A 26,891-nucleotide genomic window follows, 5' to 3' on the forward strand; every position below is an offset into this window, starting at 1 on the left:
TGAGAAAACTACAAGAGGATATATAAAGAACATGGCTCCAATTCCAGGGTTGTACTTTTGCTTAAATACTAATGAACCTATCTTTTTACCTTCAAGATGTCTCTAGGCCAGATACCCCAGAATCACAGGCTCCTCTGCCTAACCATAAATTTGGCTCCCCAAAATTTATTTTAGTCTTTCTTGGGCAAATCTCAGAAAGACATTTTGGAAGAAAAATTACACCCAAGGATGAACAAACATTCCATCTGCCTGTCCATCCACATATGTCCATAACCAGAAAGATCAGAGTTCTTACTTTTTCAACTGAAGACCCAGCCCAAACCCTTCTTTATTCGATGGCTGGAAAACCTCAATTGATGGTTCTGCAAAGAGAAGAGAAAGCTCCTAGTATGTACATGTCACTTTCCTCCTGGGAGTCCAAAGCTCCAGTTCAGTGGAATAGCTTCCTCAAATTCTAAGAGTACACTAAACAACAATGGTGGAGAAGGAAAACATTTGCGGCAAAGGGCAGATTCTGGGAGCAGACTAACCAATTTCAAATACCCTTAACCATTATGAGGAGGTTGAGGGGAAGGAGAGGAATAAATAATATCTGGGATCCAAAGAAAACAATTTCATTAACCAAGAAGGATTTGAGGGGGTTGCTATCAGGTGACAGGGAATAAAGACACCAGTGAGAGGAGACTGAAAAGTCCCTACCAATGGCCTGCAGATTATGCCCAAGGGCCTTGTTCCTAGTTTTTCTCTGTTTCACTTAATTTAGGACTTTGGATTAGCTCACACTTGCCCAAAGTCACTGCCTTTACCTGGTCCATCAAGGTACTGAGAAAGAGAAAATCGCAGTCTCAACACAATAGGTTCTGTCCGGAGGACCTTCCAGGCTGTAGAAACTTCCTCCTAAAAGAGTAAGGTCATATCTGAGTCACAGCACCAAAATAAATAAATAAATAAATAAATAAGAATAGAAGAGTAAGGGAAACAGTTTCCAATTTAGCAACAGAGAGAAATAGACTTGAATAAACACACACATGCACATGACAGTTCACACCACTATGTACTAATGATCTAAAAAAGACAGGGATGGAGTGTATGTGCTCCAAATACAGCACTCAGGTACAAGACTCCTGGCCTACATGACAAAATCCACAAGTCCAGCTAGATATGTTGTTGGCAGGTACTAGCACCACTTACATCAAGGAAGCTGATGTTGATGTGGAGGTCAATGTCCACGTCATCGATAGTTCCATATTCTCTATAGAGATACAGGTGACCACAGGTGAGACTCATTAAGGGAGAAAGAAGGGAACAGAAACTGAAGGGAATGGTACAAGGTAGCTCTGTACCTAGGCTCTTAGCTACAGCCTCAAGCCACCTAATAATCAGAGCCTTCTCCAGGCCAGAAGCCTTTCTTACCTCAAAGGTGAAACTATCAGTCTGGAGGGGTCTAGGATAAGAAGGAATTTCTAAGAAAAGTGGCTATACTTCCCTTATTTCTGATAGCCAAGGTTAAGTACTCTGAGCAACTCTATCATTAAGCTCACAATTTATCAATGTCTACAGATCCCCTAGCACACCATAAAAAGAGAAAACCTCTAGCCTTTTAACAGATCAGAAAGAAGTGGCTTGCTCCCCTTCCATTCCTGAATTGAAGTCCCACCTGATGGATACAGAGTTCTCACTGTAGATCTCTTTCACGGCTTCAATGTCTGCATCAAGCTGTGGGTGTCGATATAGGTCAGCTGCACAGCTTCCCTGAGTCCGCAGCAAAAACAGTAAGGGGTGGGGAGGAAGACATAGCAGTAAAGAGAGAGGTGGGAAAAAAAACTATGAAAACACACCAGGAACAGGCAAATCAAACAGCAGCAGGACATATAAGCAAAAAACTATATATACAAAAGAATTGTTGGTGGCAGCCCTAGCTGGGGATTTCATTGACAGACCAGTCTCCCTCCATCACCACTCTAAAAAGTTTCAATAGACAACTGCAGGCTTTGCTTAAGGGGTTCACATCCTTAAGCCTCAGCTACTCTTCTCAGACCTTGACCAGAATACTTAGGTGTCCCTTCTATGAGAGCTCAAAACAGACTGAAGAATACAGAATTTAACTCAGATTGGTTCTGTCTGAAGAGTCCAACATTCCTGCTCAGGACCATGCCTTGGATATTGATGCAATCAGTGGCAGGGTAAATTTCTTTTAATTCTCATCCGAGGACATATTTTTATTGATTTTTTTTTTTTTTTTTTGAGAGAGAGAGAGAGAAACATCAATGTGAAAGAGAAACATTGATTGGCTGCCTCTTGTACGGGGATCAAACATGCAATCTAGGCATGTGCCCTGATGGAAAATTAAACCCACAACCTTTCAGTGCACAGGGACAATGCTCCAACCAATTGAGCTACCTGGCAGGGTAATTCTTAACAAAATTTTACAGTAATGATTGAAATGATCCACTGGCTAGTGAGGGAAGAGTCAGAAAATAATTATTTCCAAATAAGAACATAAGGGTAGTCCTGGCTGGTGTTGCCCAGTGGTTAGAGCATTGACCCTTGCACCAAAGGGTAGCTGGTTCAATCCAGGTCAAGGGCACGAACCTGGGTTGCAGGTTTGATCCCCAGTTGGGGCATGTATGGGACGAAACCGATCGTTTCTTCCCCCCCCTTCCACTCTCTAAAAATCAATGGAAAAAATATCCTCAGGTGAGGATTAACAAAACAAACAAACAAACAAACAACATGTGGGTAGCCTCCACGTAGAGAGGAGATAGTTTATTCTAGGAAAGGTATGAGTCCCAGACAAGAGCAAGGATATATCAGCTCTGACAAGATAATGCTCAAACCACACCAACATTGTATCTCTGGTCCAGAATCATCTCTTTTACTCCAGAGAACCACATTTTTACCATCCAACATGTATCTTAGAGGCTGAAATCTCACCTGAACTCCATAGAGAAATTCCTCTGATTCATTATCTCCCTCCGAATCATCATCATTCCAAAACTGGCCTTTGATGTCCTAGTAATGAGAAATAAGCGTAGGACCCTTTGTTGATCCATTACCCCATGGAATGGAGTGAGGTGACAGGGTGGGGAAACAGATCCCCACAAGGAATGGGAGGTCCCTTGGGATAGCATAATTGAGTCCCTAATTTCTTTATTCCCTTCACCTCATCCTTTGGGAGCATCTGAGGCTCTTCCTGAATCTGGCCATATCCATGGCCTAGCTCTGTTGGTAGGATGGAAAAAAACAGTAGAGAATTTTGGCCTTCTTAAGTGTCAGGTATGAGTAAGGGTCTGGTAGCCAGAAGGCAAGAGGATGAAGAATTCAATGTCAAGGTTGGTTCCTAGGTATATCTAGGTTCTAGTATAAGCTAGCCTCTAGAATCATCTAGGGAACCCAATGCAGTTCCAAAGCATACCTAAACTCTTGTCTCATCTCTCCCTTTCTTTCCCTTTCCTTCCAAAGAAAATCCACCTATACACAGATCAAATAATATTGTTTCCATGCCTCTTCTGCTTCCTTTAACTTCAAAGAGCCCCTCTACCTTCCAAAAGGGTGGGAGGGGAAACACCAGGAAAAGATGAGGTCTGCACTTTGTCCCATCTACCCCCTGGATGCTCAGTTGCAGAGGTGGGCAGTCAGTCCTCACCATTGGGTCAATAGGTCACACACACTCCTTGAGTGCTAGGCAGTACCCCTCCATACCACCAGCTGAACCCAGGCCAACGAGATGGGCATTTAGGAGGCCAAAAGGGAGACAAAGGAGGGGGTGATGTCTGGGGCTGACTGGAGATCTGCTGGGGATGGCAGGCTCTGCTGTGGTGGTGGTAACAAGTCACTGTCCTGTAGAAAGTAGACAACAATTGGTTTTATCACCACATGAAAGCTGGTGTGTATACACAGGCACACATTTATGAATATACTTTTATTATACATGTGTATAGACACTTGTGCATAAAGAAACATACTTCCATTCATGTGCACATACTTGTACACACAGTTCTTTAAAGATAATGAACTCTGAAAGCCCTTCAGAAACATAAGACATTACTGTTCCATTTATGCTGGAGAGTTGGGACTGGAGCAAGTCCCTCCTCTAGTTCATGATGCTGTACCAACCTTGAAGCCAAAAGTGATAGTGGCAAGACCAGATGCTTACGCTATTCTATCACATCAGTTCATTTGGAACATTTTTCATAGTACCAACTCCCATCAGAATCAGATTCTTTGAGGAGTTTTTACCCCTAATTACTTCTCCAAGTCAAGTCTCCATCGCTTATTAAACATCAGTATCACTAGAAGCCTTTATATGATAATCTTAGCTAATTTAAAGTCCTCAACAACACTGAACACCCTCTGGTAGACACAGTCTGAGCTGTTATGGCCAAAATAATGCCCTGCACTCATCTTGGAACTTATTCCCTGAACAAAAATGCAATAATGATCCCAATAAATGCTCAGAAAAACATGAACTCCTAGCCCTTTCAAAAAAGTGAGAACCACTGTTCTAGGCCTTCCTGGCTCTGCATATATCTCAGTCTCACCCACACCAACCTTAAACACAGGGCTTCTTGGTCTCTAATACGGCTCTGTTGAATCTTAGGTTTCTAAATCAGTGGTTTTTGAGTGGGCTTTGTGGATCTGTAGCATCAGTACCATCAAGGAACTTATTAAAAATGCAATTTCAAGGACCCCTACTGAAATCTACTGAATTAAACAATATGCAAAAGGAAACTGCAAGTGAAGTTCTTAGAGTTTAAATCACCTATTTGAGTTTTTTTTTTAATATATCTTTATTGATTTCAGAGAGAGGAAAGGAGAGGGATAGAGAGATAGAAATATCAATGATGAGAGTCATTGATCGGCTGCAGCCCGCAACCCGGGCATGTGCCCTGACCGGGAATCGAACCCTGATCGCCTGGATCCTAGGTCGATGCTCAACCGCTGAGCCACGCCCGGCCGGGCACCTATTTGAGATCTTTAAAATACTACTCCAGCACTAAAATGAGAGGGATAGATGAAATAAATATGGCAAAATGCCAATTATGGATGAAGCTAGGTGATGGGTACATGAGGGTTTCTTGTACTCTCAGCTTTTGTGTATAATTGGAAAATTTCATAATAAAAAGTTTTTAAAAAATCAGGTTATTCATGGACTCTTGCAGGGGCTCTCCCTAAAAAGTCAACTCTAAATGTGAATAAGAGATTACCCAAGACTCCACAACTGCCTCCTTGTTATTCTTCAAACATATGAAGCATATTCCCCCCAAAGGGCCTTTGACCCTGCTGTTCCCACTTCTTGGAAAGCTTTTCACCCATATATCCACATGACTTGCTCCTTCACTCTTTCAGGTATCTGCTCTAAGGTCACCTTGGATCCTATGTAAAATAGCAAAACCCCAGCACATACATACTAGCACGCTCTATCCCCCTTCCCTGCATTATTTTGTTCCACAGTACTTATCATGCTCTGACATACAAAACGTTTTTTATTGTGTTTATCTCCCACCACAAAGTAAGGTCTATGGTGGCATAGGCTTTGACTGTTTTCACTGCCTCTATTGCCAGTCTCTCGACACATATTTATTAAATGAATGAATGAATGAATGAGTCAGTCAATCAATCATCTGCTGATACTTAAGCCAAAGGGCAAATACATACCAGCACCTAAATGTACCTACATATAAACAAAATCATACAAAAATGATTTTAAAAAGCAAGACTCCATTCACCTTTAAAAGCAGCTGAAAACCAGAATATGAAGATCTGGGGGCTGGGTTTGTGAGATTTGAAAATAAACAGTCAGGTGCTAATCTGGATGATCAGAGAGGAACAAAGGAGGAGGCACTAATGTCCAGCCTAGGCTGTCTTGGGCTGGGTGGTAGGATGACAGCAGAGTGGGCCAGGAGCATTAACTTTCTCCAAGTCTTTGTCACTGTAGAAGTCAAGAAACAGCCTCTCTCCAAGCGCTGTTGTTACTTGGTTTCTGCTGTTAACACAAGGAGGAAAAGGTAGTTAGAATTTTTCTCGTCCAGGGAAGAAACAATTCAGAGTCTACCATCTTTTCCAAACCAGGCTGTTTTAATGAAAGGTACTCTCCACTTTCTACTATCAATGCCCATTCCTCTCAAGAGATGGAGAATGGGTTTAAAAGGTGAAGAATGGGAAAATGGGAGGGGTGAGTCATGAAATTCACAGAATCACAGACATTTTTCATGAGGAATAAACCTGAAAGATGACCTATTTCAAAGCTTTCATGTTATACATAGAATACCAAGGTGTAGGGAGGTGAAACTACTTGCTCAGGAGAATAGAGGAACTGGAACTTAAGCATATTTGACAGGTCTTAATTACATCCAGTCTTCTCCTGATGTGGTTTTAACTAGTTTAAGGAGTTCATAATGAATTAAGCAAGAAAGACCTGATTTATCTAAATGAGGTAAAGGAGGGACCCTTTCAAAAGAAGCTGGGCCAAATACAGATTGTGTGAACAGTGCCCAGAAAAGGGTGTTGTTCAGCTCAGAGTTTAGTTTGTTTTTGGATGGCGGTAGCTAACATAGAACACTTGATGAATTTTCATGGGAACAGACCAAACGTTAAGTATGCCTCAAGTCTGGATCACAAAGGTCTTTCCATGCGGGTTTTTCGGTGTGACAACTTTACATCTAGTCAAAGATCTCAGCGTTTAAAATCTGGGTTTGACTCCCAGCTTTGTGGTCTTGGGAAAGGTTAATGTGCTCCATATCGAGTGTTCCTTTCTCAGAAAGACGAGGCCACTGAACAAAGAGTGCGGGGGAGAACCCACAGAGGGCCGTTCCCACAGACCAGCGCTATCTCGGGCACCCCGTGGAGGGAGAAAACGGGGTCTGCCCCCAAACACTAGCTGCCACTGCGCTTCCAGGACAGGCCCGGAGGCCTCCCTTGGGGGAGTCTCTGGTCTCCTCCGGAAACCCCAAGGACACCTAACACCTGCTTCCCAGGAAAGAAACTCTGTGCCCGATCGGTGTCGCCCGCCGCCCGGCCTTGAGGGAAGCCTGTCAAGCCTAGGAGAGCCCCTCAGAGCCACCCGTTCAAGCCCGTCACTTCACCCACCCCGGCCGGCGGAGCGGGCCCCGCACCCTTCGAGCGGCCTGGCCGCCCCGCCCCACCCCTCCCCGGGCAGCCGCTTCACAGGCCGGCCTCGCGAGTACTCACGGCGACCCCGGGCCGCGCGCGGCCGCCGCTGAGGGGACAAGCGGCCCGGGACGCCCAGCGGGGGCGGAGCGGCAGAGCAAGGGGCGGGGGCCGGGACTGGCGGGCGAGGTCGCGCTTCCCCACGCCCCGTGGTTCCGTCACGGGCGCGCTGAGCCACTCTGCGCATGCGGACGCGGCGATACCGTGGCCACATGGCCCGCTCGGGCCCAACCACCACGCCGCCTGGCCCGGAGCGCGCCGCTGCTCAGGACGCCGAGCTCACTGAGCCTGCGCGGTGCTGGCGGGTTGGGTGGGTGGTGGGGCAGGGGGTGCTACGCGGAGTGGGAGGGCTGCGGCGTAAATAAGGGCGGGTGCGTGGAGAAACAAGAGGGGCTCCGAGGGTGCGTGGAGGGCCCTCCAAAAGAGACGTTGGCATTTGGCGCCCCCTGTGGCTGGGAGGAATGAACAGGGAAGGCAATCCGCCGCTGCCTCTGGGCGTTCAAAGGCCGTCTGATGGAGACTGAGAAGGGCCTCCAGAGGCCCTGCTGATTCCAAGAATCTCTGTTTTGCAGTGGAAGTCAGACACCTAGGGATTATTTAATTCTTTAATACATTTACTCCCCTGGCAGCTGCGGTGTACTGGGAAGCACTCCAACCTTGTATACAGACAGAGGAGTTATGAAGAAAACGGGTGACATAGTAGACCCGGCAAGTTCAGGGGCCTACTTGGCGGCCCGGCATACTCAATGACCGCAAAGGCACCACACAGGATGGTCTGATCTTGAACTCCTAACGGCATGTCATGGCAGGTCAAGTTTTACCTTAAGTGAGCCCTGCCCATTGTTTTTATGCATCTAGGATAACATACCCTAGAATTGTCAGTGTAATTTTCTTTTCCAGAACCCCCTCAGAGGCACAACCATTGACACCAGAGCACAAGACGAATGGAACAGGAGACCATGAGATCTCTCGTTATCTCGTTGCTTGCAAACTATCACTATTCACTGTAAATGTTTTTTTTTAATCTTTTTAAAAATTTTTCACTTACAGGTGACATACAATATTATATTTGTTTCAGGTGTATAACCTAGTGATTAGACAGTACATAACTTACTAAGTGATCATCTTGATAAATCTCGCACCCTTCTGACACCATACACAGTTATTACAGTATTGTTGACTATATTCCCTGTGCTATATTTTACATCCCCGTGACTATTCTGTAACCACCAATTTGTACTTCTTAATCCCTTTACCTTTTCACCCATCCAGGAACCGTCAAAATGTTCCCTGTACCTATGAGTCTGTTTCTGTTTTGCTTGTTTGTTTATGTTTGCTTTTCAGATTCAACTGTTGGTAGATATGTATTTATTGCCATTTTACTGTTCATGTTTTTTATCTTTTTTTTCCTTTTTAAAGAAGCCCCTTTAACATTTCATATAATACTGGTTTGGTGGTGATGAACTCCTTTAGCTTTTTCTTGTCTGGGAAGCTCTTTATCTGACCTTTGATTCTAAATGATAGCTTTGCAGAATGGAGTAATCTTGGTTGTAGGTCCTTGCTTTTCATCACTTTGAATATTTCTTGCCACTCCCTTCTGGCCTGCAAAGTTTCTGTTGAGAAATCAGCTGACAGTCTTATGGGAGCTCCTTTGTAGGTAAGTAATTGCTTTTTCCTTGCTGCTTTTAAGACCCTCTGTTTGTCTTTAACCTTTTGCATTTTAGTTATGATGTGTCCTGGTCTGGGCCTCTTTGGGCTTATCTTGTTTGGGACTCTCAGTGCTTCCTGGACTTGTATGTCTGTTTCTTTCACCGAGTTAGGGAAGTTTTCTGTCATTACTTTTTCAAATAGATTTTTAATTTCTTGCTCTCTCTTCTTTTGGCACCCCCCATGATGTGAATTATGGTATGCCTAAAGTTGTCCCAGAGGCTCCTAATACTATCCTATTTTTTTTGGATTCGTTTTTTTGCTCTTCTGATTGGGTGTTTTTTGCTTCCTCCTTATATTCCAAATTGCAGATTTGATTCTCATCTTCATCTACTGTACTCTTTTAAAAAGATATATTTATTTAATTTATATTTATTGATTTAAGAGAGAGAGAGACATTGACTTGTTATTCCATATATATATGCATTCATTGCTTGATTCTTGTATGTGCCCTGACTGGGGATCAAACCCACAACCTTGGAATATTGTGATGATGCTCCAACCAACTGAACTACCCAGCCAGGGCTCATCTACTCTAATGTTGAGTCCCTGTAAATTATTTTTCATTTCTGGCTGGTCCTTTTTATGCTGTTTATGTTCTCACTAAATTCATTGAGCATCCTTTAACCAGTGTTTTAAACTCTGCATCTAGTAGACTGTTTGTCTCCATTTTGTTTAGTTCTTTTTCTAAAGTTTTGGTCTATTCTTTCATATGGGACATGATTCTTTGTCTCCTCATTTTGGAAGCCTCCCTATGTTTGTTTTTGTGTATTAGGTAGAGCTGCTACATCTCCCAGGCTTGGTAGAGTGACCTAATATAGTGGGTGTTCTGTAGGGTCCAGTGGCACAGCCTCCCTGATCACCCAAGCTGGGCACTCAAAGTGTGACTCCTATGTGAGCTGTGCACACCCTGCTCTTGTAGTTGAGCCTTGATTGCTGTTGGCATGTGAATGGGAGAGATTTACCCCTGGGTTGATCAGCTCAAGGACTGGCTGTGACCACCAACCACTGACCTCCAACCACCGTAGAATATTAGCTTTGCTGGGGGCCCACCCTACAGAGCAGGACTTACTTCAGCAGGGTTCTGGTACCTGCTGAGTCTGCCCCTTAAGTGTGGCACTTGTGAAGGTGGTTGGGTGGTGGTGCTTCAATGTGATCTGAAGTTGTCCACTGGATGTGTTGGCTCTGGGGCCTCCTAGGAAGTGCAGGCCAAGGTCAAGGTCAGCTGCTGCCTGTGTTCTGTCTGGGGCCACCCAGCATGGCCTACAAAGCAATCTGCCGATAGCTGCTACTTTGCCAGGCTTCAAGGTACCCAGGTGAGGCCAAGCTGTGAACCAACTTAGTGAGAGGTACAGGGGACACGGATGCTGCTCATTTAAGAGATTTTAGGAAAATCTGAAGCGTGAGCCAAGATAAGCCATTCACATAGAAAAGCCACTGGAAATAGCTTGGCTGGGCCCAAAAGTTGGATGGGGTGGAGGCTTAGGGAGTCACCAAGGCAAGGCAAATAGGATTAGCCCAGTTGATGGAGTCTCAGATATGGTTGGCACCTGCCTGCCAACTCTGTGTAGGGGAGGGCTCATCAAAGGAACAATGAACTCTGCCAGCACTTCTGTCTGAGAGAAAACTGCCCCCCAGCTCTTAGCCTGATGAAAGACAACTCAGTTTCTCCCCTTTTGTCCTTGGTTCCTTTTGAGCTGTTGCCCCAGCAATGGAGCTCAGAGGGAAGGAGGGAGTCCAAGTAAGTCTGTGTGTGGGCCCTTTAAGAGGAACTGCCTGGGACTTCAGCAGCCCTCTGTCTTCCTCATCCTCAATTCCCACTGGTTTTGCAGCCAGAAGTTATGGGACTTCTCTTCCTGGCACTGGAACCCTGGGCTAGGGGGTGGGGTATGGGACTGGGACCCATCGCTCCTTAGGGGGGACCTCTGCAGCCAAGATATCCCTCCAAATTTTTATCTGCCACATGTGGGTGTGGGACCAGCTCATTCAGCATCTCCACCCCTCCTATCAGTCTGATGTGGCTTCTTTAATTCCCTAGTTGTAGGACTTCCATTCACCAGATTTCAGATGGTTCTGAATGATTCACTATATTGTTAAATGTTAACTATACTATACCCACCTCTGTAAACAAGTATATGTCTCTCCATTTTACTTTTTTAAAAAAAATATATCTTTTATTGATTTCAGAGAGAGGAAAGGAGAGGGAGAGAGAGATAGAAACATCAATGATGAGAGAGTCATTGATCTGCTGCAGCCCGCAACCCGGGCATGTGCCCCGACCGGGAATCGAACCCTGATCGCCTGGATCCTAGTCGACGCTCAACCACTGAGCCACGGCCGGCCAGATCCATTTTACTTTTTATCCAACCCTAGACATTTCCCCATTTTGCTTTCTCCCACCTCCCTAATCTATCACCAGTAGATTTAATGTAACCTTCTTTATGTTTTCTCCCTTGATTCCAAATGTATAAAATAAGCTGTAAAACTGCCATTCCCAGAGCATTTTTTCAATCTGTTGAAAACTTGCTTCCAAGAGTGTCCTCAAAATCTTGGCTCAAATATGCCCGGCTGGGCTTGGCTCAGTGGTTAAGTGTCGACCTAGGATCCAGGCGATCAGGGTTTGATTCCCGGTCAGGGCACATGCCCGGGTTGCGGGCTGCAGCCGATCAATGACTCTCTCATCACTGATGTTTCTATCTCTCTCTCTCCCTTTCCTTTCCTCTCTCTGAAATCAATAAAGATATATTTTTAAAAAAACACACACAAAAAACTCTTAAAAAAAAAATCTTGGTTCAAATAAATTCTTATAAAGTTTTCAAAAGGAAGAATTAACAGGGTTCAAAGTTTGGTTTCAGTACTCATTGACTGTTCAGCCTGATTTCTGAGTCTTAGTTTTCTCATCTGTAAAGTGGGAACAATTAAATAGGTATATTTAATGGGGCTCCTGTGGTGAGGATGAAATGAGATGGTTGAACCATATAAAAGTGCCATTTTGTAGGATATAGAGTCAAATACCTGCAATTTTATATGGCTCAAACTAATATGGTTGGCCCTTGAACAACACTGGGGTTAGGGGTGTAACCCTGTCACTGGAAAGGGACAAGGACCAAGGGGAGTCTGCCCCGGCATGGTATGGAATGTGTAGGTTATTGACTTTAAGCAGGAAAGATTTCAGTTTGAGTCCAGGTGATTTGAGGAGCATACTTATTAAAGCTGGGGACAGTGAAACAAAAGAACAGCTTAAGATAGAAGAGGCAAGTTCACAGCGACAGGAGTAAGCATAGGCAGAACTGTTTTTCAGCTCACTGAAAAGTTAAACAAAAGAAGGGTCCTTAGAAACAGGTTCAGGGAGTTAGTCCAGGATGAGCTTCCACTGCCTGCTGCTCCCCTGCTTGCAAGCTTTGTCGGGACCCTTAGAGCTTAGAAGAAAGAGAACAAAAGTTCACCGGAGGAAAAGGGGGATGCAGGCACGCTCTAGACTCTAGAGTCTAGAGAGAGTGCTTGGTGGCTTCTTTTATCTTGGGGGGTTTTATCTATTTTCTAAAAGTGGGAATTTTAGGATAGGTCTTGGGAGGATCTCAACAGAGTATTCACCAGCTTCCCAGGTGTGCCCTTCAATATGCTGATTCATCAAAATGAGTGTAAAGAGGGGTCAGGGTCATTCTCTGGTCAGTTTTATCTTCAAAGAATGTCACTGAAGAGGGACTGGGACCGAGGTGGGTCTGCCCTGGCACAGTCAGGAATGTGTAAATCATTTGATCCTAAGTGTCCTTGATTAGCAAAGATAAGACCTATGACATATTATCTGGCTGTAAATTGCTCCACCAGTTTGTTTTGTTCAGCTACCTGTCTCAGTCTCCCCATTTTACTTGTCAAGGAATTTTCCTAGCTTCTTACTAACCTGCCTCATTTTCCCCTCAGAGACTTTCATCCCTGAAGTCTTTTAGGGGTGATGAGGGAAGAGGGCCTGTCTTCAGTAACTGCTTCTTGCTCACAAGAGTCATGGTTCCTCCCTGCATAGGGTATGGAAGTCTCTACCTGCCTGATCTAAGGGGTACAAAGGAATGGAGTCTGAGACTGAAACAGAGAGGCTGTTAGCTGATTCTTCTAAAGTAGGGATGGGCTAGAATCCCTGAAGCATCATCATCTTGGAATTGTTGTATTTCAGAGGTGACAAATTTGACAAGAAGGTTGAAAAGACATGGTCCAAAGATGAGGAGGAGAACTATAACTACTAGAGGTCCAAGGAGGGGTAAAAACCAGGTAATGAAGGGGAGAGCAGACTTTACAGAATCCCAGATTGAGCTGGTAGAAGGGTTCCCCTTTCCAAAGTTATGAAGCCAGGTGGCCTGGTCATAGGTTTTTGGTTTTTTTAAATGTCTTCCTCTACTTGATTTGAAGAGTTAGTGTAAGTGCAGTAGGTTGTGTTCATGACTGCGCATACCTTCCCTCTGCTGCCAGTAGGTAATTGAGGGCTAATCTGTTGTCTAGCACAACATTAGCAAGAGAAACTAGAGACCATTGTAAGTTTTTGAGGGCATCGCCAGTACTTCTTTCTAGGGCAGTTATACTGTCTGTTAAATTTCTTAAGATGGCTTCATGATAGGCAAATTCTCACCATGGGGCTGCTAGGCTGATGACTGCCCCTGTTCCAGCTACAATGAGACCAATGGCCCTTTTATTTTGAGGATGAGTGGCATTATGAACAGTGACAGAAATCCCTCAAGGGCCAAGAAAACCTAAGGTGCACTGGCCTTGAAATTATGTGTTGTCGACACATGGATAAGCTAGAGCAGCTAAGGCTGATAGAACTTGGTATAAGGTCTGCCATCATAATGTAGGCTATTTTGGGGGAGTCCACAAAGGAAGAGGTATCCATGAGGGGTGGACGCTTGCTGGGGATACGTTGTTGAAAACCAGGCTCATAGGGTCTCCCTTGCAATCAGGGGAAAGGGATCCCCTTTTAGGAGTGGGTCCTTTGGCCCTGTGGGGGCTCTGTGTGCTGTGGGGATCTGGTAAAGGAGTTTCCAGTTAGTATTAGTTTCTCCTTGCCAATAGCTGCAGGTATTCTGGGGGTCATTTTGAGAATTAGTTTCCCAGATACCTGGTTGGCTTGTGTGGACTAGTGGACACTAGTGTGTCAAATTAGGGATACAGAAAACTCTGTTCGAAAAAGTCTTTGGATATATTGGAGGTGGGACAGAATCATCTAGTCCAGGCTTATTGATACATTTGTTGGACGTAACACAATGACAACAGGGTTCTTTAAGGGTCTTGCATAAGAGCATCTTACTGACCAGTTATTAGTCTGACTAATGACTAGGGAGAGGTTGATGCAAGGAAAGCCACTGGGAACTGGAGGGAGGTTTACTAAAAAAGGACTGGCCTTTTTGAAATCCTTGGAGGACCTTGGTAATAGTTAGATTCAAGTTGAAAACTGTAGGTTGAAATTGAGGTGGGAGGACTGTTGCAACCAGCTATGGCAGATCCAGCAATTGGAAAGTTGATTTCTAGTAGCAATTATATTAAAAAAGTTTATTACTATATTGTTCTCCCATTCTCCTTGTAGGGATCCTGGGTACAGTAGGGTCATGAAAATAAGAAAGATATACATGGTTGGTTAGAATTTGAATAATTTGAGCGGAGTAGAGGACCTAGGACTTTATCTGATAAGGATTCAATCCAACAGGGACAGAAAAAGTATTTTCCTGGAAGAGGAAGCTGAGCGTATTGACAGGCTAGTAGGAAATATGAGAAAGACAATTATATTAAAGCCCAGTCACCATATTACTTATCTGTGACCAGTTATTGTTTCTTTTTCTTTTATCCTCACCAAGGATGTTTATTGCTTTGAGAGAGAGAGAGAAAGGGGGAGGGGAGAGAGAAAAATTGATTGGTTGCCTTTTGTACACGCCCCAACCAGTGACCAAGCCCACAACCTAGATATGTGCCCTGACCAGAAATTGAACCCATAGCCTTTTGGTGTATAGGATGATGCTCCAACCAACTGAGCCACTTGGTCAGGACAGGTTTTTGTTTCATTTTTTTAAAAAAATTTTATTGATTTTGAGAGAGAGAGATTGGTTGATTGATTGATTGATTTGTTGTTCCACTTATTAATTCATCCATTGGTTGATTCTTGTGTGTGCCCTGATTGGGGGTTGAACCTGGAACCTTGGTCTATTGGGACAATGCTTGAACCAACTGAGCTACCCAGCCAGGATCAGGTTTTTGTTTCTTGAAATGTAGCTTAAGGTCCTCACTGGATTCACAAGAGTAAGTCTCAGATTATGGTTCCTGTGGGAACTCATAAGCAACAGATTTAATTAGAGATAAGTGAACCCAACTGGCTATTCCTGAGAGCTTTACTGCAGTTGGGCTGCTTAGTAGGACCTGATGTGGGCCCTTCCATCTGTGTTGTAGCTGGAATTCAACAGTTGTCCTTCCAGGTTTTTAAATAGACAGTGTCTCCTGGCTTTACTTGTTTGTTTTGGTAGTCCTTATTGGGGGCAGGTAGAATTTTGTTTCCATATTCCTGTAATGTTTTTTGTACTTGTCCTAGATTAATGGTGTAAGACAACAGCTGGAGAGTTTCCTCATCTATTAGCTATTAGTGGGTCAGATCTGAGAACGGGTCTACCATAGGTGAGTTCAAAGGGGCCTACTTGTAACTTTTCTTTAGATGCAGCTCTCATTCTCATGAGACCTGTGGGTATCATAGACACTCTGAGGTTTCTTGGCATAGCTTGGCAAGACTCCTTTTTAGGGTTTGATTAGCTTTTTCTACCTTACCCAAAGATTGAGGTCTCTATGATGAGTGTAAGTGATAGCTGATTCCTAAAGCTTGAGCCAGCTGTTGTGTAATTTTGGCTACAGATTGTCCATTGTCTCTCTATAATCTTATAGGTAAGATTTCTTTTAGTAAGTACTTGGCTACATCACTAGCTTTTTCTGTTCGGGTAGGAAAGGCCTCAACCCATACAACAAAAAGTGTCTACAAATACTAGTAAATATTTAAATCCAGCTTTAGGGGACATCTGAGTGAAATCAATTTGCCAGTCCTTTCCAGGGTATGTGCCCCTGTGTTGTATTGGCATTAAGAGGGGGGGAGGTGACTCTGGGGGTTATTTTTGGAGCAGAGTACACACACTCGGGTCACTTCTTTTATAGTTTTATGAAACCCTTATGTCACAGACAGCTGGGAGACAAGGGTGGCAGGAGTATCCCTCCCCATATGGATGTCATCATGGAGCATTTTGATATATTTCCATTTTAAGCTTTGAGGTAATAAAAGTTCATTATCCTTTAACGTCCAGCCTGTAGAGTCTCTATAGAACCCATTCACTAAGGCCCAAGAGACCTCCTCTGTGCTGTAGGAGGGTCCTTCTGGGGGCTGAGGGAGGTTGGGGAATAGAGCTGCCTCTAGGGCCATTGAAAACCTGGCTGCCATCTTAGTGGCCAGGTCTGCCAGTGTATTGTGTTTAATTATGTCTGTGTTCCCCCATTAGTGTATTACTGCCACTTTCTGGGGGAGTTACAACTGCCAGGGGTTCTAAAATTTCTTTATGGTGTTTTATGAAGTTTTTAACTCTTAAAGGTCCTCTTTTCTTCCAAAAAGCAGCATGGGCATGTAATATTAGAAACCCATACTTTGAGTCAGTGTAGATATTAACCCAGAGGTTTTCCCCTAGTTGTAAGGCACTAGTGAGTGCTACAAGTTCAGCTTTTAGGGCTGAGGAATTAGGAGGCAAAGGTTTTTGCCTCTGTTGTTTCCTGAAGACTGACAATAACATAGCCTGCCTTTTGGACCCCATTTTGTGTATAACTACTGCCATCCATAAACCATTTTGCTTCAAGGTTAGGTAAAGGCTTATCTTTTAGGTCAGGCCTGCTTGAATACACTTGTTCAGTAGTTTCTATGCATTGGTGTGTGACCTGTATTTCTTTGTTTATTGGTAGGAGAGTGGCAGGATTGAGAATTTGGCAGACCTTTAGGGTTAATTCAGGAGAGTCAAGGAAGAGCGCCTGATATTTACTTAGCCTTCCCCTGTGAGCCACTCCTGTCCCTTTATTTCTAACACAGCTTGATGGGGAGTTTTTTTTTAGCTTTAGTGACTGCCCTGAGGTAAGTTTATTGGCCTCTCCTACTGGGAGAGCAGTGGCTGCTATGGCTGGTAAACAATGTGGCCAGCCGGCTGCTATAGGGTCTAGTTGTTTTGAAAAGTAAACTACTGGTCTTGGAGTTAGACACAACTTCTGGGTGCATATGCCAAGTGCTATTCCTTGTCTTTCTGCTGTATATAAGGTAAACAGTTTTCTAAACTTGGCAGCCCTAGGTGGGTGCACTGCTTAGTTTGACTTTTAACTCCTTGACGGCACTGTGGCATTCAGGGGTCTAGCCTATAGGCTTTTGTCATCTCCCTTTAAAGTCTCATATAGATGTTTAGCAATCAGACACAAACCTGGTATCCAGAAGTGAGAGAAGCCACCTCTGTTTACAAAAACACTTGAAGCTGTCATTTACTTTGTAGGACTCCAAGGGCCAGTATGGCCTGTTTTCTTTGGGGTTGACAGGGTCCAGGCTCCTGGGGTGAGTAGGTACCCTAGGTCGTGGACCCATTGGGAGGTTATTTGGGCCTTTTTGGGAAAGGCTTTGTATTTTTTATCTGTAAGGAAGTTTAATACCAGGATGGAATTTTTATCTGAGTTCTCTTTGTTAGTACTAGAAATTAATAAATCATCAACGTATTGTAGGAAAGTCCCATTGGTCAATTGGAGTTTCCTTAATTCCATGGTTAAAGCATTTCCAAACAAATGGGGACTGTCCCTAAGGCCCTGAAGAAGCACAGTCCACATATATTGACAAATTTTCCTAGTTTGGGGGTTAGTCCATTTGAATGCAAACAGGTATTGGGGATCAGGATAAAGGGGGATGCAGAAAAAGGCATTCTTTAAATCTAACACAGACACATTATGATCAAGTGGTGTTCATTCCAGGGGCACAAGGATAGTTCAACATTCATAAATCAATCAATGTAATACACCCCATTAACAAAAGAAGGGATACGAATCATATTATCTTTTCAGTAGATCCAGAAAAAGCATTTGATAGATACAACAATGACTTATGATTAAAACACTCAATAAAATAGGAATAGAAGGAAAATATCTTAACATAATAAAGGCCACATATGATAAACCCTCAGCTAATATCATACTGAATGGTGAAAAACTGAAAGTTTTTCCTCTAAGATCAGGAACAAGATAAGGATGCCCATTCTCACCATTCTTATTCAACATAGTTCTGGAAGTTCTATCCAGAGCAATAAGGCAAGAGAAAGAAATAAAAGGCTCCTAAATAGGGAAGGAAGAAGTAAAAGTGTCACTTTTTGCAGATGACATGATTCTGTATATTGAAAACCCTAAAGACTCCACCAAAAATTATTAGAAAAAAACAAATACAGTAAAGTTGCAGTGTACAAAATCAATGTACAAAAATCCACTGTTTTCGTATATACTAACAGTGAAACTTAAGAAATAGAAATAAAAAAAAACAATTTCTTTTGCAATTGCAATCAAAAGGATAAAATACACAGGAATAAACTTAAAAAAGAGCATGAAGGACCTATATACTGAAAATTACAAAGCATTTTTTAAAGAGATTGAAAAAGAAGGGAAAAGGAAAAATATCCCATGTTCATGGATTGGAAGAATCAACATAATTAAAATGGCCATATTACCCAAGGCAATATTCAGATTTAATGCAATCCCCATCAAAATACCAATGTCATTTTTTAAAGAAATAGAACGAGAAATCATCAGGTTTTAATGGAACCACAAAAGACCCTGAATAGCCAAAGCAATCCTGAGAAAAAAGAACAAAGCTGGAGGTATCATGCTCCCTGACTTCAAATTATACTACAGAGCTGTGATAATCAAAACAGCATGATATTTGCACAGAAACAGATACACAGATCAGTGGAACAGAATAGAGAGCCCAGATTTAAAACCACATCTATATGGGCAGGTAATTTTCGACAAAGGAGCGAGAAGCACACAACGGAGTAAGGACAGTCTCTTCAATAAAGGGTGCTGGGTAAACTGGAAAGCCACATGCAAAAGAATGAAACTGGATTACAGTTTGTCCCCATGTACAAAAATTAACTCAAAATGGATCAAAGACCTAAATATAAGACCCAAAACACTAAGTTACATAGAAGAAAACATAGGTAACAAATTTATGGACCTTGGTCGTAGAGAACATTTCATGAACTTGACCCCAAAGGCAAGGGAAGTAAAGGCAAAAATAAATGAATGGGACTATATCAAACTAAAAAGCTTCTGCCCAGTAAAAGAAACTGACAAAACAAATAGGCACCCAACCAGATGGGAGATGATATTTGCAAACAGTAGCTCCAACAAAGGTTTAATTTCCAAAATATATAAAGAATTCATAAAACTCAACACCAAACAACCAACCAACCCAATCAAAAGTGGGCAGAGAACCTGAACAGACACCTCTCCCAAAAAAACATATGAACAGTTAATAGATATATGAAAAGATGTTCGACCTCACTAGCAATTAGGGAAATGCAAATCAAAACTATGAGATACCACTTCACACCCGTTAGAGTGGCTATTATCAACAAGACAAGCAATAACAACTGTTGGAGAGGTTGTAGAGACAAGAGAACACTCATTCACTGCTGGTGGGAATATAGACTGGTACAACCACTATGGAAAGCGGTCTGGTGATTCCTCAAAAATTAAGAATACAGCTACCATATGACCCAGCCATCCCTCTCCTGGGTATATACCCCAAAACTCAAAAATATGAATTTGCAAAGATACATGCACCCCTATGTTTATTGCAGCATTATTCACGGTGGCCAAGACATGGAACCAACCAAAGTGTCCTGCAATAGAGGACTAGATAAAGATGATGTGGTACATGGACACAATGGAACACTACTCAGCCATGAGAAAGGATGAAGTACTGCCCTAGCCGATTTAGCTCAATGGCTAAAGCATTGGCCCTTGGACTGAAGGGTCCTAGATTTGTTTCTGGCCAAGGGCACGTGCTTCGGTTGCAGGCTCAATCTCTGGCCCTGTCAGGGCATGTGCAGGAGGCAAGCAGTCGATGTGTCTCTCTTGCATCAATGTCTCTCTCTCTCTCTCTCTCCCCCTCCCCCCCTTTCCACTCTCTCTTTAAAGCTATCCCTGGGTAAGGATGAAATATTGCCATTTGCAACAAACTTGGATGGACCTTGAGAATATTATGCTAAGTGAAATAAGTCAGTCAGAAAAAGCTAAGAACCATATGATTTCACCCATATGTGGGATATAAAACTGAAACTCGTGCACACTAACAGTAGTGTGGTGGTCGCCAGAGTGGGGAGGGAGTGAAGGATGTCTTAATATATGGTGACAGCAGAAGATATGACTTTGGGTGGTTGGCACACAGAGCAATATACAGATCTTGTAACATAGAAACCCACACCTGAAACCTATATGTTCATACTAACCATTGTTACTCCAATAAATTTAATAAAGTGTTAAAATAAATAAATGGTTTTCTAAAAAAAAACCCCTAAATCTAATACAGTAAAATATTTGGCTTCTCCTGGGATATGAGTTAAGATAGTGTAGGGGTTTGGAACTATAGGATGTACCAGAATCACAGCCTCATTTACTGCCTTTAGATCTTGTACAAACCAGTATTATCCATTTGGCTTTTGTACTAGGAGAATAGGGGTATGAATAGGGATTGGCAGGGCCTGAGAAGTCCATGCTTTAAATATTTGTCAATGAGAGTTTTTATCCCTTTTATGGCCTTAGGTTTTAGAGAGTACTGTCTCTTGTTAGGGATATCTTGTCCCTGGTTTTAGGGATATCTTGATGGTGGGTACATTCATTGCTCTGCCTGGTATTTCAGTCTCAGGGTTGACTTGGGTGAGGACAGACTCTGGAATATAATTAATTCCTGGTTCAGGGTGAGAAGGTAAATTGGCCATCAGGCATAAAAATGAGGGTTCATTGTTTTCTATGGCTAATGCTCCTAGAGTTATGGTAATTCCTAGACTGGACAAGATGTCCCTCCCTAATAAGAGGATAGGGCACCCCAGAACTACAAGAAAAGCATGATTAAAAGTGAGATTTCCAAGGTTGCAGCAAGGGATTGAGCATTGAGGACACCCATTTACCCCAGAGATCAAACAGGTTTTGGGAGAAAGAGGTCCAGGTGAGTAAGTCAGCATAGAATAAGCAGCCCCTGTTTAGTAAAACCACAAGGGGCTTACTTGCCATGTCAAGGGTAACCTGAGGTTACTCTGATGTGATGGCTGGATGCTCGGTGGGAGTGGTGGTCGACCTCAGGCACCATCAATTCTCTGGTGTTTTGACCATCATTGGTTTAGAGATACTAGGTTTCCTTTGGAGCCTAGGACACTCACTCATTCTTCCAATGGCTCTCCTCCTTACAGAGCGAGTATGGTCCTGGAGGCAGCTGTGCCAGAGTCAGTTGTGTGTACTCCTTCTTTATGTGTCCTTCTTGTCTCAGAAATAGCATTGCTCCTTTGATATCTATTGCGGCCTGGGGGCCTGGTAAACCCTGAAGTGGCCTAGAACTTAAAGCTAACAAGTGAGCCTTTTGTTTCCATTGGGAGGCATTTTGTTCTTCCTCTACCCTGTTTTGGTTGTTAAAAACACTGAAAGCCACCCAGCTGGGGGTGGCTCAGCAGTTGGGCTTCGATCTAGGATCCAGGACATTGAGGTTGGGTTCAATTCCTAGTCAGGGCATATGCCCTGGTTGTGGGCTCAATCCCCAGTCTGGGGCATGCAGGATGCAGCCGATCAATGACGACTCTCATCATTGATGTTTCTGTCTCTCTCTCTCTCTCTCCCTTCCTCTCTCTGAAATCAGTAAAGATATATTTAAAACAAAACAAGACAAAACAAAACAAAACACTGAAAGCCTAATTCATTTATTAAATCTAGTAGTTTTTTGGTGGAGTCTTTAGGATTTTCTATGTACAATATCATGTCATCTGCAAATAATGACAGTTTTACTTCCTCCTTTCCAATATGGATACCTTTTATGTTCTCTTCTTGTCTGATTGCTGTGGCTAGGACTTCCAGTACAATGTTGAAAGGAGTGGTGAAAGTGGACACCTGTTCCTGTTCTTAGGGTAAATGCTTTTAGTTTTTGCCCATTGAGTATGATGTTGGCAATAGGTTTGTCATATATGGCCTTTATTATGTTGAGGTATGTTCCCTCTATTCCTGCTTACTGAGAGTTTTTATAAGAAATGGGTGTTGGATTTTGTCAAATGCTTTATCTGTGTCTATTGATATGATCATGTGATTTTTGTCTTTCAGATGGTTTATGTGATGTATCACATTTACTGATTTATGCAATGTAACAGGATACAAAATTAACATCTAGAAATCAATGGCACTTTTATACACCAACAATGAACTCTCAGAAACAGAAACTAAAAAAAAAAAGATCCCATTTACCATTGCATCAAAAAAATTAAGATACTTAGGAATAAACTTAACTAAGGAGGTAAAAGACCTGTACTTAGAAAACTACAGGATGATGGAAAAAGAGATAGAGGGCCCTAGCCAGTTTGGCTCAGTCGTGAGAGTATCAGCTCATGGACTGAAGGGTCCCAGGTTCGATTCTGGCCAAGGCCATGTACCTTGGTTGCAGGTTGGATTCCTGGCCCTCGTCGAGGTGCGTGCAGAAGCAACCAATTGATGTGTCTCTCTCACATCGATGTTTCTCTCTCTCTCTCCCCCCCTTCCATTCTCTCTGAAAAGCAATGGGGAAAAAATGTCCTGGGCTGAGGATGAGAGAGAGAGAGAGAGAGAGAGAGAGAGAGAGAGAGAGAGAGGAAGATATAAACAAGTGGAAGAATATGCCATGTTCATGAATTGGAAGAATTAACATCATTAACGTCCATACTACCCAAAGCAATCTATTGATTCAATGCAATCCCTAGTAAAATACCAATGGCATATTTCACAAACCTAGAACAAATACTCCAAAAATTTATATGGAACCAAAAAAGACCCTGAATAGCCACAGCAATCTTGAGAAAGAACAAAGTTGGTGGGATCACAATACCAGATATCAAGTTATACTACAAAGTACTGTAATCAAAGCAGTCTTGTACTGGCACAAGAACAGGCATATATGTCAATGGAACAGAACAGAAAACCCAGAAATTGACCCAAGCCATTATGCTCTAATATTTGACAAAGGAGGCAAGAGCATATAATGTAGTAAAGACAGTCTTTTCAATAAATGATGCTGGGAAAATTGGTCAGGTACATGATCTGAAATGTATAAGCCATTTGCTCCTAACTGTCCTTCCTTGCAATTTATTATCTGGCTGTAAATTGCTCAACCACTTTGTTTGGCTGTCTGTCTCAGATTCCCCATTCTACTTGCCAAGGAATTTTTCTAGCTTCTTACTAACCTGCCTCACCCTCAGTCAAACATCCATGTGTAACTTTTGACACCTTCAAAACTTAACTGCAGTCATCCCTATCCCTCCATATCCGGGGGGATTGGTTCCAAGACTCCTTGTGATATCAAAATCCCTGAATGCTCAAGGCCTTTATATAAAATGGCATAAAACAATGCATACGGTTGGCCCTCTGCATCTGCAGATTCCCAACCCTGTATCTAAAACCGTTTTCCATCTGGAGTTGGCTGAATTCACAAGTGCGAAACCTGGGAATACAGAGGGCTGACTGTGTATTTTTTTGAAAAATAAAATAAAAATCTGCATATAAGTGAACTTGAGCAGTTCAAACCTGGGTTGTTCAAGAGTCAACTGTTCAGAATAGATTCAATGACATGGAAGCACAGATGAGACTGACGAATGTCAGAAGGATGGAGGAGGGCGGGTGGGTGGAGGGGGAGAGAGTAACTAAAGAATTTATATGCATATATGCACAACCCAAGGACATGGACAATGGTGGGGAGAGGGACTGGGGAGGGGGGTGGGATGGGGTGGAATGGGTCATTGGGGAGAAAAAGGGACATCTGTAATATTTTAAACAAAAATAAAATTTAAAAAAAAGAGTCAACTGTTCATATAAAGAAACCAGCAGAGTACCTGGGACTAGGAAGTACAGCAGGTCCTCAAATAACATTTTGTTTAATGTCATGTCACTATAACATTGATGAGGGGAAAAAATTTTTATTTCCAGCTGGGCCACTGTCTGTGTGGAGTTGTCTCCCCAAGTCTTTGTGGGGGTTTTCTGGGGATTCTGGTTTCCTCCCATATCCCAAAGATGTGCATTTGAGGTGAATTGTCATGTCTCCATTGTCCCAATCTGATTGAGTGTGGGGGCATGTGAGTGGCCCTGTGCTGGAAGGGCGTGCTGTTCAGGGTGTGTTCTGTCTTGCACTCTGAGTGCTGGGAGAGGCTCCAGCTCCACTCAACCCTGAACTGGAATAAGCAGATTAGATCATCATTCTGTTGCTTTTCATTCATCTTTCTTAAATGTATGTATAGCTCACATCTATATCAATGTCTAATGTTAGAAGTGGTTAGGGTCTTTATATAGAAGCTTGGTGATGTTTTCTGACCAGAGATATGGTGATAGGAACTTAATTCTTGTTTATATAAATTAGCCTATGATAAAATTGGTTTTCTTAGATGTTATTTCGCTTAAAATTTCAGCTTCCCAGAACTTATCAACAATGTTAAGTGAGGACTTACTATAGTCCATAAATGGAAGCTCTAATGGTGGTTATTATGGTTGTTAACCTGAGACACAGCCAGACCTTCTTGCGTCCTTATGAACTGGGTGTCTTGGCTCCTACGTGCCCCTCTGTTCCATCAGCACTAGTGAGGAAAGATTTATCTTAGATCTATTCTCCTTCTTCCCTCCCTCTTTTAGCTGGACACAGCACACACAAGGAGGTTTTGGCCCTGAATGACAGAAACACATCATCTCTATCCCTCCTGAGCCAGCCTCAGCCAAACTTTTCCCAGGGACTTTTTTACATTTGGATATCCTCAGCATCTCCTTTCTGACTCCCTCTCTTTTTTGATGCCGCCCCCCCTTCTCTCCTTGTTACTCAGGCTGGGCCACAATGCTGCCTCAGTATTAGTTTGTTACACCAATTGCTTATAATACCTAAAAAAAGTGAGGGATATAAAATAACAGGACTTCTATAGCCTTAGTCTCAGAGGGCAGAAATTTAGAGTGTTTGAGGAAGGACTGGGTTCTGCTCCCTAAAGCAACTCACTAGCAAGGGCCCCAAAACAGATTTTGAAGATGCAGAGAGCTAAATGGTGAGACTGCTCTTTGTTTTCTGGAAGCTTCCCAGGTCCTTCCTGAGGCCCTCTGACCTTGGGATCTATGAGTCACCTTTATCTACAATAAATTGCTTAAGTTAACTTGTACCCAACACAGAGCTAATACAAATTCAGTCTCCTCAGCTGGGCCCTCAGTGTAAACCAGCAGTCTTTCTACATTTCTGCCACCATCCCCCATTCTGCTTCACAGAGAAACTAAACACTATAGGGGAAACTCTCTCAATTTTCAGCACCCTCCAAACATTAGAATCTCTCCCATTCTTTCTTTCTCAGAGGTAAAGTCTCCCTTCTAATCCAAGGTTAATTCTTTCACTGTTACATGTATTTCATTCCCATTCCTCCTTCACTTATGCCTCTCCTTCATGGATATTCAACTTTCTTCTCCCCTACTCTTTGATCTCAGCATAAAAACTTGATCAACTAGCCAAACCTTTTTTAAAAAATTCAGTTTTAATCCCACATACTCCTGGCTATTGCACACTTTTTCTTGCCTTTAACCAAGCTTCTAGGGGGTAGCCTACACTCTATCTCCATGGCCTCACCTCCCATTTTCTTGGATCTAGTGCCATCTGACCTCTTCCCAAAATCTATACTGAAAATACTTTCACCAAAGTTACAAATGACTTCCAAACTACTAAACTCACTGGGAATTTTTCAACTTACTTGACTAGTTGATGTCACTTGGCATTGTTGGTCACCCTATCCCTGCATTCCTTTCCTCTGTTGGCTCCTATAGGCTGTGCTCTTCCTACACATCATATGGCTTCTTCACAGCATCCTTAAGAGACTCCTCTTCTATCATTCACTATTTAAATTAAAAATCTAGTTCAATTCATACTCATTTCTACCCTCATCACTCTTCCCAGTGACCTCATTAGTACCCACCTGAAGCAGACCTTGGTAATTTGGGAATGTCCAGAATCTGAATATCCTTTCTATGTAACAGATCTTGAAGGTAAACAAGGCCCACCTTCCATGACTGACATTGAAAAGGTTGGGTCTTTTCTTTTCCAGCTTTTTGGCAACTAAACAGAGGCATGTGACCTAGGCCTGGCCAAGTGGCCCCCAGAAATGTAGATTCTGCAGTAAGTGATTCAGAGAACTAGAGCAACAGATAATCATCCTGGTGGCAGTGGTCACAGTAGGGTCAGCTTTATCCCATGCTGGGGGGCTAGATCTAGTGGTGTGGGTACTGGTCATGGTGATATTCAGTGTCCAGTGATGATGACAGTGGTAGTATTGTTGCTAGGCTGGTTCTGGCATCTGATTTTGGCTTTTTGCTCTAGTGGATTGGCATCCCATTGTTCCTGCTTATTTTCTAAGCTCGTGTCTCCTGCCTGGCAATCCCATGACCTACCCAGTGCCCTTTCAACAAATGGCTTTTCTGCTTAAATTGGCTTGTGTGACCACTGACTGCAAGTTACTAGGACTCCCAAATCTATATCTCCATCCTTTACCTCCTGAGTTTCAAGTTGCCTTTTGGATATGTTGCCTTTTTTTTTTTTAAATCCTCACCTAAGGATGTTTTTACTGATTTTAGAGAGAGGAAGGGAGAAGGGGAGAGAAAGAAAAAGGGAGAGAGAAACATTGATTGCTTGCCTCCCATACACATCCCAACCGGGGGATCGAACCCATAACCTGGGTATGTGCCCTGACTGGGAATTGAACCCG

General features: G+C 42.9%; 1 protein-coding gene across 9 annotated transcripts in view; it reads right to left on the reverse strand.

Moving 5' to 3' along the window:
• PARP6 (poly(ADP-ribose) polymerase family member 6) overlaps positions 1-7,454 on the reverse strand; it is a 36,330-nt gene extending 28,876 nt beyond the window's left edge. For 7 of the 9 annotated variants that reach the window (XR_013998269.1, XR_013998270.1, XM_081129829.1 and 4 more), the window contains exons 1-8: positions 7,192-7,454; positions 5,730-5,986; positions 3,647-3,840; positions 2,935-3,012; positions 1,658-1,752; positions 1,192-1,252; positions 807-897; positions 296-362 (exon numbers count right to left, since the gene is read on the reverse strand). Coding sequence is in view for 7 of the 9 variants with exons in the window: in XM_081129829.1 (XP_080985955.1) it covers positions 296-362; positions 807-897; positions 1,192-1,252; positions 1,658-1,752; positions 2,935-3,012; positions 3,647-3,649 (395 nt within the window). In the remaining 2 variants the exon portion in view is untranslated. The remainder of the gene's footprint in view (positions 1-295; positions 363-806; positions 898-1,191; positions 1,253-1,657; positions 1,753-2,934; positions 3,013-3,646; positions 3,841-5,729; positions 5,987-7,191) is intronic. The other 2 variants (XM_081129828.1, XM_081129831.1) reach the window with 2 other exon arrangements.
• Positions 7,455-26,891: the final 19,437 nt, after the last annotated feature.

This window comes from Miniopterus schreibersii (genome assembly GCF_964146895.1).
Source record: "Miniopterus schreibersii genome assembly, chromosome: 1".
Lineage (NCBI taxonomy): Eukaryota > Metazoa > Chordata > Mammalia > Chiroptera > Miniopteridae > Miniopterus > Miniopterus schreibersii.